The sequence below is a fragment of the Echiichthys vipera genome, assembly GCF_963691815.1.
Source record: "Echiichthys vipera genome assembly, chromosome: 5".
Taxonomy (NCBI): Eukaryota; Metazoa; Chordata; class Actinopteri; order Perciformes; family Trachinidae; genus Echiichthys; species Echiichthys vipera.
This window is the reverse complement of record NC_139830.1, coordinates 27,798,701-27,811,235: the sequence shown is the minus strand read 5'-3', so window position 1 is coordinate 27,811,235 and position 12,535 is coordinate 27,798,701. Positions and strand designations below refer to the sequence as shown.

At 42.4% G+C, this 12,535-nt stretch overlaps 1 protein-coding gene across 1 annotated transcript; it reads left to right on the top strand.

Moving 5' to 3' along the window:
• Nucleotides 1–1,877: 1,877 nt before the first annotated feature.
• bbc3 (BCL2 binding component 3) lies at nt 1,878–11,550 on the top strand. Its single transcript, XM_083914049.1, has 4 exons — nt 1,878–2,088; nt 3,627–4,029; nt 7,601–7,806; nt 11,273–11,550. Exons 2-4 carry the CDS (start codon nt 3,639–3,641, stop codon nt 11,366–11,368), a joined length of 693 nt encoding a protein of 230 aa, XP_083770175.1. The 5' UTR covers nt 1,878–2,088; nt 3,627–3,638; the 3' UTR covers nt 11,369–11,550.
• Nucleotides 11,551–12,535: the final 985 nt, after the last annotated feature.

Below are 12,535 nucleotides of genomic sequence, written 5' to 3'. Positions count from 1 at the left end.
GGACTCACAGTTAGTCAAGAGTAAACACTGCTGTTTGCACAAGACTCAACATGGACAGTTGGAAGACGTGTCACTGCTTACCTTCTCTCTGGAGCATGAAAATGCACTGAATTGTTCATTTCATCCTGGATAGGATTGTGCGGCGAATTCATAGGATTATTTTTATTTGAATTCAGTCCTTTTAGGGAAAAGGTATTAATTCTCAGCAATAAAAAAAAAAAACATCTACTAGGCTGAAATTTAACACAATAGGGCGTTCATCCCATAATGGGCAATCCTGTCATCTAAACGCACAGAGGGTTGTTTACACCATGACAACATGAACGCTATTAATATGAATGACCCGTGATGAACCTTCAGCAGTTGCTCTTTCTTTGCACGGATCAACTGTCAGTAGTGATTATAGGTAATACCAACACAGTCTCTCTTGCATTAAACGTGTTATACCAAACAGATGCACTTCTCACTAAGTGCTGACTCAGCTCCACTCTGCACAGGATCACACTGTGTTGGTTTGCAGCTGCTGCAGATGTGTCATACTGGGAAGGAAATTAGGGGAGGGCCAGCTGGGGGTTGGGGATGTATGCGTTTGTTTGTGTGGGTGGGTGGCTGTGGTAGGGGGCTGTTTTGTTGATGCCTGCTTGGAGTTGTCACATGATGAGGAAATAGCTTGTGTCCTGAGATGAGAGATAAAAAAAAGTAACAGAGGGAGTAGGGGAGGGAAAACACAGGATATGAGGAGCATTAAAATAAATCAATCTAAATAATACAATAAAGACTAACAATAAAGTCTGCTGGATTGAGCTGAGGGACAGGGAAATTGACAGTGAGTTATTGTAAGAAACGGTTTCATTTGCAATGCAGCCCTCAGGTTGTTACGTATAAAACATAAACTAAAATAACCCAGGAAAGGAAGAAAGAAGGTAAAGAGAGAGGGGGGGGGGGGTAGAAAGTGAGACAGCAGCATCCTGTCTTGGAGCATGTCAGCACTTGTCGATGAGTAGGAGAAGGAAGTCATCTCAACCAGACAACGCTGTGATTCGCCCTTCAAAATAAAAGTATGTTAACTGAGGGTTCAAAAGACAATTCGCTTACTGTTAAGTGCATTGCGAGCGTAATCATTATTACAACCTAATATTGTTAAAAAGTAAAAAGAAAAACAGTTCAGATGGAGAATTAAAATGGCACTCAACATGTCCCTGGTATTAAAAATGTAGACCAAGTATGAACCAAAGGTTTAGTTTTTGTTTTGTTTTTACAGTGTCACATGCCATAACACATATAGCCTTAGTTTGTTATGGTGTTAGGGTTTTATTCACCCATGTCTACGTTTTGTAGCATTAAGTTAACTGACCGTGCATGTTTAGGCCAATGTGTGCATTTCTCATTATGTTAATTTAACCACATGAATCAGAATCAGGTTTAATGCAATGTTGTGTTAATACAATGAATTTGCCTTGGTGCATTTTGGCGCAAAACAATAATCATAGTAAGAGGAAATGAAAAGGATAAAAAGCACTGAAAAAGTCAAGAAACATAAATGAAAGTAAAGAAAGACTGGTACATTTTTGTGCAGGAATGTGCAAACTATTGACCAACAATTGTAGAAAGGTTCACAATATGTTACATAAAATAATACCCAAATAAAGAATGTTGTTTAAATCCCAGCTAAGAAACATTTTAAGAAGAGAAAAAAACACAACATATTTTATTCTGAAACGTCCCACCGGACGTCAGCTCCCTTGTCTTTGCTTTGACGAAGATAGTTGAAGCAGAAGAAGACCGCTCACACAGAGCATCCCGGACAGACAGGCGACAGCACCGACGACAAGCCGCTCCGTTATTCGGTACATCTCGCCGGTACTTTTATTCTGATGGGGTAATTCAACAGGAAAACAGGCTCAATACTTATTGAAACACATCAAACCTGAAACTGGACATGGAGTGACTCGTTTTCACCGGAGTGGACTCTGACATCTTGTGACCGTTCGCCGGTTGTTTTGGCACATCGGTCCCCTCTGATGTCCACCTGTTTCGGCCGCTTCCTGACCCGAAGACAGCCTCACCACGGAGCGGCACACAGACCCAGTAAGCCTCAGTGCACATCCCTTTGACCCGCGTTACCACCGCTGCAGGAGTGCGTTAGGAGGTGACAGCTCAGAGGGGTTCATCTGTCAGAATAAAAGCTCGGCTGAGTGTCATGTGTTTTGCTAGTTAACACGAACTTACCCCTTTTCTAACATACCCACAGTGGCACAGCTAAACTAGCTTCGACTGGACTCTTTCTCCAACCTTGTAGTTTCTCTCAGCTTCGGGGCATGTCCAGACAGATACAGACAGTTCAAGCAAAGAAAAACAGCTAAAATAGAGTTTATAGTTAGACTTGTCGAAATAGCCTTCAACTGTGATGTCTCGCGGTATGTGACTAATTAGGACCGGAGAAATGTAAACAACAAACTCAACACACGCGACGGAACGATTCATGAATCAATGCTTTAGTGGACTAAACGTCAAGCTCAATGGTCGTTTTTCGTCCAGAAACTTTCTCTGCTCGTTTTCAGGTTTTTATGTTGAAACCGACACAAAATAAAATGTATTAAAGTGGAGAAAATATGTAAATTACACGTTAGTTTGAGGGTTTATTCACACTGTTTTCTGCCTTGAACTTCGCAGTTTTCCTTCCTATCGTCACTCACTGCTGTTCAAACGCAGAGAGCCGCGTGGCCTGCCGTGCAATGTGTGTGTGTGTGTGTGTGTGTGTGTGTGTGTGTGTGTGCGCGGGCGCGTCCTCGTGCTCGTGCGGCACAGTTCTGTTTACAAACAAGTCTCGTGCTCTCATGACGGGAGCCGCCGTCGCCCCCTAGCGGTCTTTAGAAGAAAGTATGGGTTGGTGGGTCAAACCGGGGAGAAAGGAAAACAATGGGGCTAACATTAGAACTGAAGACGTATTTATGTATTCATATACCGGAAAACACCTTTAAATATATACTGCGGCCCGTTTGTAGTCGAAAAAACATACAATTTGCTTCTTGAAGTTTTTTAAAATTGTATTATTATTATTATTATTATTATTATTATTGATAAAAATGTTATTATTATTGCCAAATTTGATTGTGTATATTATTTTTAAATAGTTCTTGAGCATTTTTTTTATTATTGTTTCTTAGTAATCTGTTTGTCCAATCTGTGGCTAAATTATTGTAGAAAAAACAGAATTTGCATTCTGGTGTTTTAACCAGCTATTGTATTATCTTTAGCCTATAGACTTAACTAGTTCTTCTTTTAGCATTTTTGTCTTAGCACTTATTTTGTACACTTCAATCCACTGCAAATTAAGAAAACATATGCAAATAGACAAAGCACAAGCAAATAAAGAAACAAATACAGAAAAAAACAACCAAATACAGAAACACACAGCAAGTGGCACACACAACAATGGGAACTGTTTACAGGGGACACTAAGTAAGTCATTTATGCATTGAGCTCTCAGGGCCACCATTATTTTGTGTTGATTTTAATTTAAAAAATCATGTATTTTTGAGACTATCATGTCATTGTCATTGTTGATGCTGCAGTACTTGCTGTCCGGGTGTGTATTTACATCGGTGCATGTCTGTGTGATTTAGACTACTACTGAGATGGCGCGTGCAGAGACCATCGAGAGCGTCGGGGAAACTGGAGGAAGTGGAGGAAATGGCCCTCTTCCTCGCCACAACACCTGCCGCATGGAGCTGCCTCGCCCCTTCTACAACTGGCCCGGCCTGCTCACCACTACCAACACCACCACTGGCTCTGGGACTGGCACCGGTCCAATACAGCTCCACCATAACCACCACCATCTGCACCCTTTGCAGGCTCTCTATCTGCCTTACACGCTGCCTCACCCCCACCCAGAAGGCTCGACTAACCAGCAGGTACCAGCGCTATCGCCATCATCAACGCCGCCTCATTCGCCACTCTGCAGTCGGAGGGAAGATAGGAGCGTAGATGACGCAGTTGCACCAAGTGCCTCTTCAGGAGAGCAGTCAGGTAAGATTATAGTTTTCACTTATAACTAAAGAAAAACGGTGCTGCCTGTTTATCCAAGTGTGATTCTAAACAAAAAGCTTAGCGGAGGATACAAATCTAACATTTACAGTAAAAGGATGTGAGTTGTAGCATGGTGTCACTATAACCACGTGGGTTAGTCCTCCCTTTGTTTTGACAGACAGAGAGAGGGGGGCACATTACTAATGATTTATCCTGCCAGAATGAGCACCGACAGAGACAGCACTGATTTATGGCCGGGTTCACTGCTGCGAGAACAAGCTGCAGAGGATCCGCAGTGGAAGCAGGTTCTGACGAAACAGTGGAAAAAAATGTGACTCATGGCACAGTTTTCCTTTCAGACCTCCACCCTTAAATAAACATCAAAGTTATCAGTTAGAAGGAGAGTATCGGTTGTGTGTGCACTTCGCCCCGGGCGGTGTTTCCATGACAGGAGACTGTTTGGGCAGCGCTGATGGGGGACAGGCAGAGAGATCAGGAGAAGATGTGTTACAACCGTCACAGGGATAAACATGTTGGCCCTGTAACCTTCAGACCAATGTGCTACTTCACTGTGAAGCTATTCCGACAATAAAAACTACTTGAACCGGTTTTGTTCACTAAGCAGTGTATGATGTCGATCCGTGTGCGGTGTGAGGAGTAGGAGTTTACAGCAACAGATATGGGCATTTATACAGAAAATACATTTAAAAAAAGTCTTCTTTCTTGTCTCTCAAATCAAGGATTAATGGAGAGATAATTATGTTTTACATTCACGGACCTTGCACCTGTTTCTTAACTGTGCAAAGAGAGAAATTATAGTAGCTCCTACTCTTAACTATCAGTTAGTTAGTATTAGTTAGTATTAGTAAGTATTACGTGACAAAGTCTGAGCCTCGCTGGTTGTTTTTTGCCATTCAAGTGATTGTGCCACAGTCACGGAAAGTGAATAATTCCCCTTGACTCGTGTAAAATCAGGAGAGCGTTGAGTTGAGTGCAGAGCGGACACCTTTTATTACCGTGGGATGTGTCACGTTGAGTCAGTCTAAACTTCGGTATCCTGGAGGGAAATTCAGAGGACGTGGAAAGGGAAATCAGAGGGGCATCAGCAGGTTTACATTTGGCACCTAGCCATTGTGTTGTGACAGATTTGTAGCAATGTAAACAGATAGGTTACTCCCCCCTTTCCTCCTCCTCCTCCTCCCCCTCCTCCTCTCTCAGCTGCAGGTCAGCATCATAGGCATGTTCAGACTTGTCCTCTCTGCAGTCTGGCTGCAGCAGAGAAACAATGTGCTGCATTTCCTCCTTCTCTGAGCGCTCAGCTGGGCAGCACAAAGTCAAGTCACTCAATCATTCATACTTCATTTGTGAGGTAAAAGGTAAAGAGGTAAATTTGGTCTTCAGTTAGGGGACAGATTTCTTAGGAAGCCTGTTTGTATCCATTTATTTATTCAGGTATTTAAGTTTGTCAGGCTTATCAGTCAGTTAATGAGGGAGTCTGATTTCTAGTCAGTAAGGCAGTTAATTATTCAGTTTGCTACTCAGCAACCTAGTTAATCAATTAGTCAGACACTTGGGGATAATCCATGAGTCTCCTAATTAATCAGTCAGATGCTGTAATTAACAAGTCAGTTAATTGATTAGTCATTCAGTTATCAGGCTCTGAATAATTTAATGTTGGTAATCAATACCACTTCGGATAATCTGTAAATCTGCCAGCATGTGCAGTTGTTAGACAGTAAATGTAGGTTTGTATAGTCAGTCAGTCAGTTAATTAGTAAAGTAAGAGCTAAAGCTAAGTTCCCATGAAGCTTTTTCCTGCTTTAGTCTGTTTTGATCTTTAATGCCAACCCTCCACCCGGCAACCAAGTCGCCCTCCTCTCTCCTGCCTCTCATGTCTAACTGGTCACAGGATCTCTCTGTCACCTTGTCAGTCTGTCAGCCTATCAAACAGAAAGGTTCACCCTCAGTCCCGCCCCTTTTCCTCCTAACACCCTATCACAGCTCAGCCCCCAGCTCTGTCGGCCAATCGCGTGGAGACGTCTCCAAGAGTGCTGACTTAGAGTTACCTTGGCAACAAGCCAGGGTTTTCCATTTGTTATTTTTTTTCTCTGCTCTCTCTTTTCTCTCTCTGTCTCTCTGTCTCTCTGTCTCTCTGTCTCTCTGTCTCTCTGTCTAGTCACCTGCATCTTTAGAGGATCAGTTGTAATCCTCCTAGCAAAGCAGATGCTGTGGTTGCCAGGGGTGCCGTTTCTGTGGCAACTACAGAATTGTGGTTGCCGCAGGCGCCCAGCTCTGTGATGGAAGCAGGGGTCATTTCAAAGGAAATCTGTTGACAAAGTCAAAAACAAGTGCCATGGGATCATCTTAAAGAGAACTGAACAACATTATGCAAAATACATTGAAATTTAATGAGACTTTTTAAATGTTGGCTGGGTAATCAAACGGACAAGAGAGGTGACACGCTCACAGCTTGTGTAGAGTGAAGGGAAAAAAATGATTAAATTAAATTCTACACCATGAAATAACATTTAGGAAACGTGTTTTGTTTGTGCAGAAAAGACAAATGAGAACAAGTGTCAATGCTCTGGTTTAATTAAATAATTACGTGGTTAAGATGCTTACACTACTTCTGCATTATACAATAACTGATTAAAGAAGTAAAAATTAAGCAAGAAAAATAACAAAATAAGCGAGTGAGTAGACATAAATAAATAAGGAAACTTGTTTATTTTTATTTAAAACTACTTTTTAAAAAATGCTTCAAAACACATCTCTCTTAAAATCATTATATCTGTAATAGTCTAGGTTTGTCACACCAAAGTGACCAGACGGAAGGTACAGGTATCTGTGTGTAGTCTGTAAACACCACAAACACACATACAGCTCCTCTCTATACCAGACTTATTAAGCAGATTAAGAGATTACTCTCCCGAGTTCCATGAAGAAGAAAATAAGTCACTCCATCAGGCTCCTTAAGTAATGCGTGTGTGGCCAGAGAATTAAACGACCCCATTGGGAACCGCGGTAACTGTTTTGTCAAAAGTCAAGACTGAAGTTTAAACGAGCACCTTTTTCAAGAAAATTAACTAATTGTCACTTCTTGTTCTTTCTGCATCAAATGTGATAAACTCTAAAGTCTTCTTTCTACTTTATGCAAGTAAAAATATGTATGTGTGCACAATATCCTTACCTTTATGGATATCTATCTCTATATATTACTCCATGTGGTGATCAGTAACCATCTGATAGTGACTGAGTGGAAGTCTTTGTGTGATATTGTGTGTGTTTTTGGATGTGTTAATGTTTGCACAGATCCCACTTACTTGAACTGTCTACATTAGTGTGTAAGGAGGCTATGAATGCTTGTTGAGAATCAATTAAGCATAACCAGAGGCTCTGCATACCCAATAGAGTGCTTCTGTCTCTTCCTACATGAACATTTCTTCTCTAGAGAGAGACAGAGTCAGAGCATGAGGAAAAGCAATGGTGAAATAAAATGAAGGGAAAAAGCATGTCCTTTTATTTCTGTTAGTATTCCATTTTCTGAATCTATTTTGCATTTGTTTTGCAGAATCGTACAGAGACGAGCGCCAGGCGGCCTCCAGCCGACGGGGACCTCTGCCGGACCTGCTGCCTCAGAACGAGCACCCATCCTGGGCTTCACCACATCTCAGAGCCCCCAGAGGAGAGGCAGTGCTGGAGCTGGAAGTCAGGAGAGTGGCCAACCAGCTGAGGGCCATTGGAGATGAATTTAACGCCACGGGCCTGCACAGAGCGGTAAGAAGGGGGGCGGGGCTTTGATGTGTGACTTATAATGTCTTTAGTTATAGGTTAGGTAGTTTGTATTTAATGCAGATAAGTTGATATGGAACCTGAAACAGAAAGGAGTGAACCTTAACAAAAAATATTTGATGAAGCTAAAAACAGACCCCTTCAGAAAATCAGTCTGGTCCACAACATATTTATTAGTCGTCTGTGCTTAGCTTTGTTGCACTTTTAGGCCCAGACAGAGCGCATTTTAGCAGCTGGGGCGGCTTTTTGTAATTGCTTCAAATCAGAGTGAAGTACGTTACTGTTATCCCCAAAGCAATTTCAGTCAAAAGCAACTGGACTTGGTTATTTGTCTAGGAAGATGTTTCACCTCTCATCCAAGAGGCTTCATCAGTTCATGTTGGCAACTGGTCAGGACTGGGACTGGTTGGTCTGATTTTGGGGATATTCTTTGTCTCTTATTCTATTCTTTCTTGGGGATAACGATGACCTGGACAAATGTGAACATTCTCAGGCTTACATTGCACGCTGCTTTAGCATTGCTGAGCGCCTCCCGTTTTCACAAGAGCACCCTGAACGCCTCACGTCTGAAAAACTTAAACTCAGAGCGGAAGAGCACCCGATATAATTTACTTTCACAACAAAATAACTACAGAGGACAGGTGATTCAGTGGTTGCCTAGTAACAAGAATAACAAAAAGACGCAATTGATGATGCTATGACTGTTCGGGGCATCTTCAACAAAAAAGGCAGTGCGGTGCGCCTCACGTTTTCAAACCTTCTGCTCTTCTGATTGGGGCCTTAATGTGTTTTTTCCACTTTTTACCAAAAGCATCTAAATGAGCTTTTAAACGGTTATCAGAGTAACAGAAGGCCACATACTTTTCTCTGCTCCCCTATAAAAAATGTGAAGAAGATGTTTACTGTAATACTTGCCGTCAGTAACCTGATAATGCTTAATAATCCAGATGTAAACAACAGCTGAACATTCAGTATTATTATTCTGTATTATTGCAGTGAGCCCATAGTTTGTTTGAGTATGTCTGATGTGTGTGTACATTGTTTTCTGTCTGTTAATGCTGCACAGTCACATTGATCCTCCCTCTCTCTCACGCGCACACACACACACAACTATCTTATCAGTTCAGTGTGTTCTTGCATGGCTGAGCATGTGATAACACGTGCGCGCGTGCCTGTAGTGAAGACTGATCAATACTTGCATGTGTGAGAGAGTGAATCGATGTCATCTGTGAGCCAGTTTTACTCTCATTTCACTAATGACAGTCCTACTAGAGTCTTTCTGCATCCACCCTCTCCTTCCTCTTTCCTTCTTATTCTCTCCACAAAAGCACACCACTTTTTTAGAAACTATATTACACGGGTTTCTCTCTTCTCTCCCTTTCCCCATTTCACTTTCTTCCGTCTTTTGTACTTTAAACTGTTTCCTTCCTCGTCACTCTTTATCCTTCTTGGTATTGATTTAATAAGTGTATTAGTACAATGGGTTTCAGAAACAGTAGTGTGAAAAATGTGTTCCTAAACACTTAAAAACAACAAAAATCTTACTACATCGTACTAAAACTCATAATAGACAGTAAACAGTATGTCTCCACTGCTGTCTATCTGTTTCCTTTTATTGTTATTTCTTTATCCCACCCCTCCCTCTGGACTCTAGATCGCGTGTGGAGTTGGCAGCAACTCTCCACCTCCTCCCCCCTCCACACACACACACACACACACACACACACACACACACACACACACACATATCTCCCCACTGCTCTCTCTCTCCCTCACCCTCCTGCCTTATGCACACAAACAAAGATGACGTCACCTCTTGACTCACACTCAGACATTGATTGCACACACACTTTATGAGGGTGTAACAGCACTTTTGCAGACATGTGTAGCAGGTTTCTGGTGTTGCTGCCCTCATTGAACTGTCTGTGTGTCTGTCTGTCTGTGTGTCTGTCTGTGGTGTCTGTGTGTGTGTGTGTGTGTGTGTGTGTGTGTGTGTGTGTGTGTGTGTGTGTGTGTGTGTGTGTGTGTGTGTGTGTGTGTGTGTGTGTGTGTGTGTGTGTGTGTGTGTGTGTGTGTGTGTGTGTGTGTGTGTGTGTGTGTGTGTGTGTGTGTGTGTGTGTGTGTGTGTGCATTTGAAAGACAGACTTTATTCATAAGGGGAAATTGGGGAAATCGTGTGTCTTGTTTACAACCCACCCAGGCCAAAAGCACAGTCAGACTTTTTCTAAATGAGCAGTTTGAAACAAAAGGAATGAAGGACGGAGGGATGGAGATTGTAAAGGAGGGAGGGATAACCACAGGCACGAGGTTCAAGCAGTTCAGAGCAGCATCTTTAACATAGACCCACTTGTGTATACTCTTTTTCGAGTGGTTCATAATTCCCCACCACACAGACATGTTCTCCTCTTCTCTACTTTCTCTGCTTCCTTTTCCTGTGCACTCATCTCTCTTGTATTTACGAGAAATCAAACAATCAGCTTCAAGGCTGTTTTTCTTCCCACCCCGGGTGGTCATTATTTTTATAGATAGATAGATATCCAAGTTCACTTTTGGAAACTAGACCTAGTCTATAAATAGTCTTTCTTAGCTGCTGCTTTACATGCCATCAGTGACAAAAGGGAACAGCATTGACTTTCATGAAGTTGCAATTATGTTATTAAGTCTATTATGTTGTATGAGCTGTTTGTAGGTTGCGTCAATAAATGCACATTTTTTAGCATCTTGGCTCGCCTTAAAAAGGTCAGATTTTGAATAGTCCAACATGTTTTACTAGGTTACTGACTCACCAAATGTAGACCACAAGCCTGCCTTTGGCTGTGTATTTCACACAGCTTTCTCCTCCCCTTCTACTGTCTGCGTTTTATTGTTTTCAAAATCCCCTTTGCGTCAGGAAACAACAACAAGCTCCAGGATAGAAACCTACACTCCAAATTTGGCAACTTTTGATAAAGATTTGTGTTGTGCGGTAAGGCATGCCTGCTTGGTTTTTTCGGTGAATGGTTGGAAAGACATACAAAGAATATGTTTATAATATATCTTTAGTGGGGATGTAGCCATTTTAATTGCAGAGCTCACCTCCCTGTGTGCAAATGTTCCACCAAAACAGATTCCCGACAGGTTGCCAGGTTACTGACATTATCCTGTGAAGCCACCGTCGCTGCATTCGACGTTTAGGCTTGCGTCACAACAGGACGTCACACAAATAAGTGGCGCCCCCACACCTCCGCTCAAACCTGTGATAGAACGCTGCAGCCACTTCTCTCGTCTGAACACAGCCTTAGTGACGCAAAGACGATTGTGATTGGTTTAAAGAAATACAAACATGCGTTTATTTTTGTTTTTTTTATATTATGATAATGAGTGGAGCCAGACCTTTCTCCAGTGCTGACACAAACAGTCTATGAGAGACTATATTTGGACTGACGTGTCTTTCTGTCTTTCTCTCTCACAGCACGCTGCCCCCCGCTGGCAGGACTGGAGAGACGTCGGCAGAGGAATCCTCAACTTCATCACCCAGACTCTCAGCACTCTCTACAGGCTCACGTAGAGAGAGAGCCCACGAGCACTGGTTACCATGGCAACTTTATACATTCAGAACGGGTTGATGCGCTGTTCTCCATTCGAACCCGGAGTACTAACGCAGCCTGAAATGAAAAACTTTTGCTTGGAACAAAGAATTTGGGGAGGACGAGATCAGCAGCTGGAATTGTCTACAACCTGTGGAAACTGAACCCTGCCTGTCTGTCTGCCTGACAGTCCGTCCGTCAGTCAGTCAGTCTGCTGGTACAGACTGCAGCTGATGGACGGACAGTCACTTTCCTACCTGTATATTTTGTAAAATCCGCTTGCTTTCACTGTCTTTGTTGCTCATCTCTTCAGTCAAGTGTGTGTGTATGTGTGTGAGCACATGGCAGACGCGGGTCAAATGTGAATACTGAGAGATCTGTGCAAAAAAGCTTTCATCCATTTTGGAAAATAGCCTACAGATATTTCCATATTGGGCTTTCAACTACACAGACGAGTGTGACGGCGAGTGGCATGTTCTGGAAGTGAAGGCCCTCATTATCTTGTGGTGCTTTTTCATTTAGCTTCAATATCAGACACCATTTTTCTGGAGGATGTCTGTTATTCTCTTAAAATGGATGATATCTCTCCAGTCCCCCCCTTCTTATAAGCTGTGAAACTGGAAGCTCTGTCTGAATCACAGGTAAAAAACGGTTGGCTGTTATTCTACAGAGTGAACCTCTCTCCCAATTTGAGACTCATGCATTTGATCATACGACGTGCCTTTCTGCTCAGCTGGGTGTTGAGGCCTAATCTCCAAAAGTAGGACAATCAGTTACACTTTTCAAAGAAACACACATACACTCTTCAAGTGCTTCGTTTGCAGTGTAATTTGCATTACCAGATGCTCCAGCATCAGCATGGTTTAAAGTCATTCAAGGACAGAAATAGCTTCATCTCTGCTCAGCATTTTGTCTCTGTTCATTCTGCCAGTGTTGGGAGCTCCCAGGGCCTTGCCCGCCTGTGTCGACAGTGTTTATAGTTCTCTCACCAATTGTAAATATTCTTACAGAAGATCACTCTTAACTAATACAAAACTTTCGATGGACTTTAAAGTACTTATCAAAGCAGAAGAGTTCGCTGTGTTTGGGAGATCTTTTTGTATTTCTGAGCGGCCACTGGCAACAGCAGAGCGAGTTTGAATTTAAAT

Excerpts from the sequence above, each read along its gene's own strand:
- bbc3 (XM_083914049.1), top strand. The coding sequence starts at position 3,639 with ATGGCGCGTGCAGAGACCATCGAGAGCGTCGGGGAAACTGGAGGAAGT. Across the intron at positions 4,030-7,600 it reads CTCTTCAGGAGAGCAGTCAG|AATCGTACAGAGACGAGCGC; the intron begins GTAAGATTATAG and ends TTTGTTTTGCAG. Across the intron at positions 7,807-11,272 it reads CCACGGGCCTGCACAGAGCG|CACGCTGCCCCCCGCTGGCA; the intron begins GTAAGAAGGGGG and ends TCTCTCTCACAG.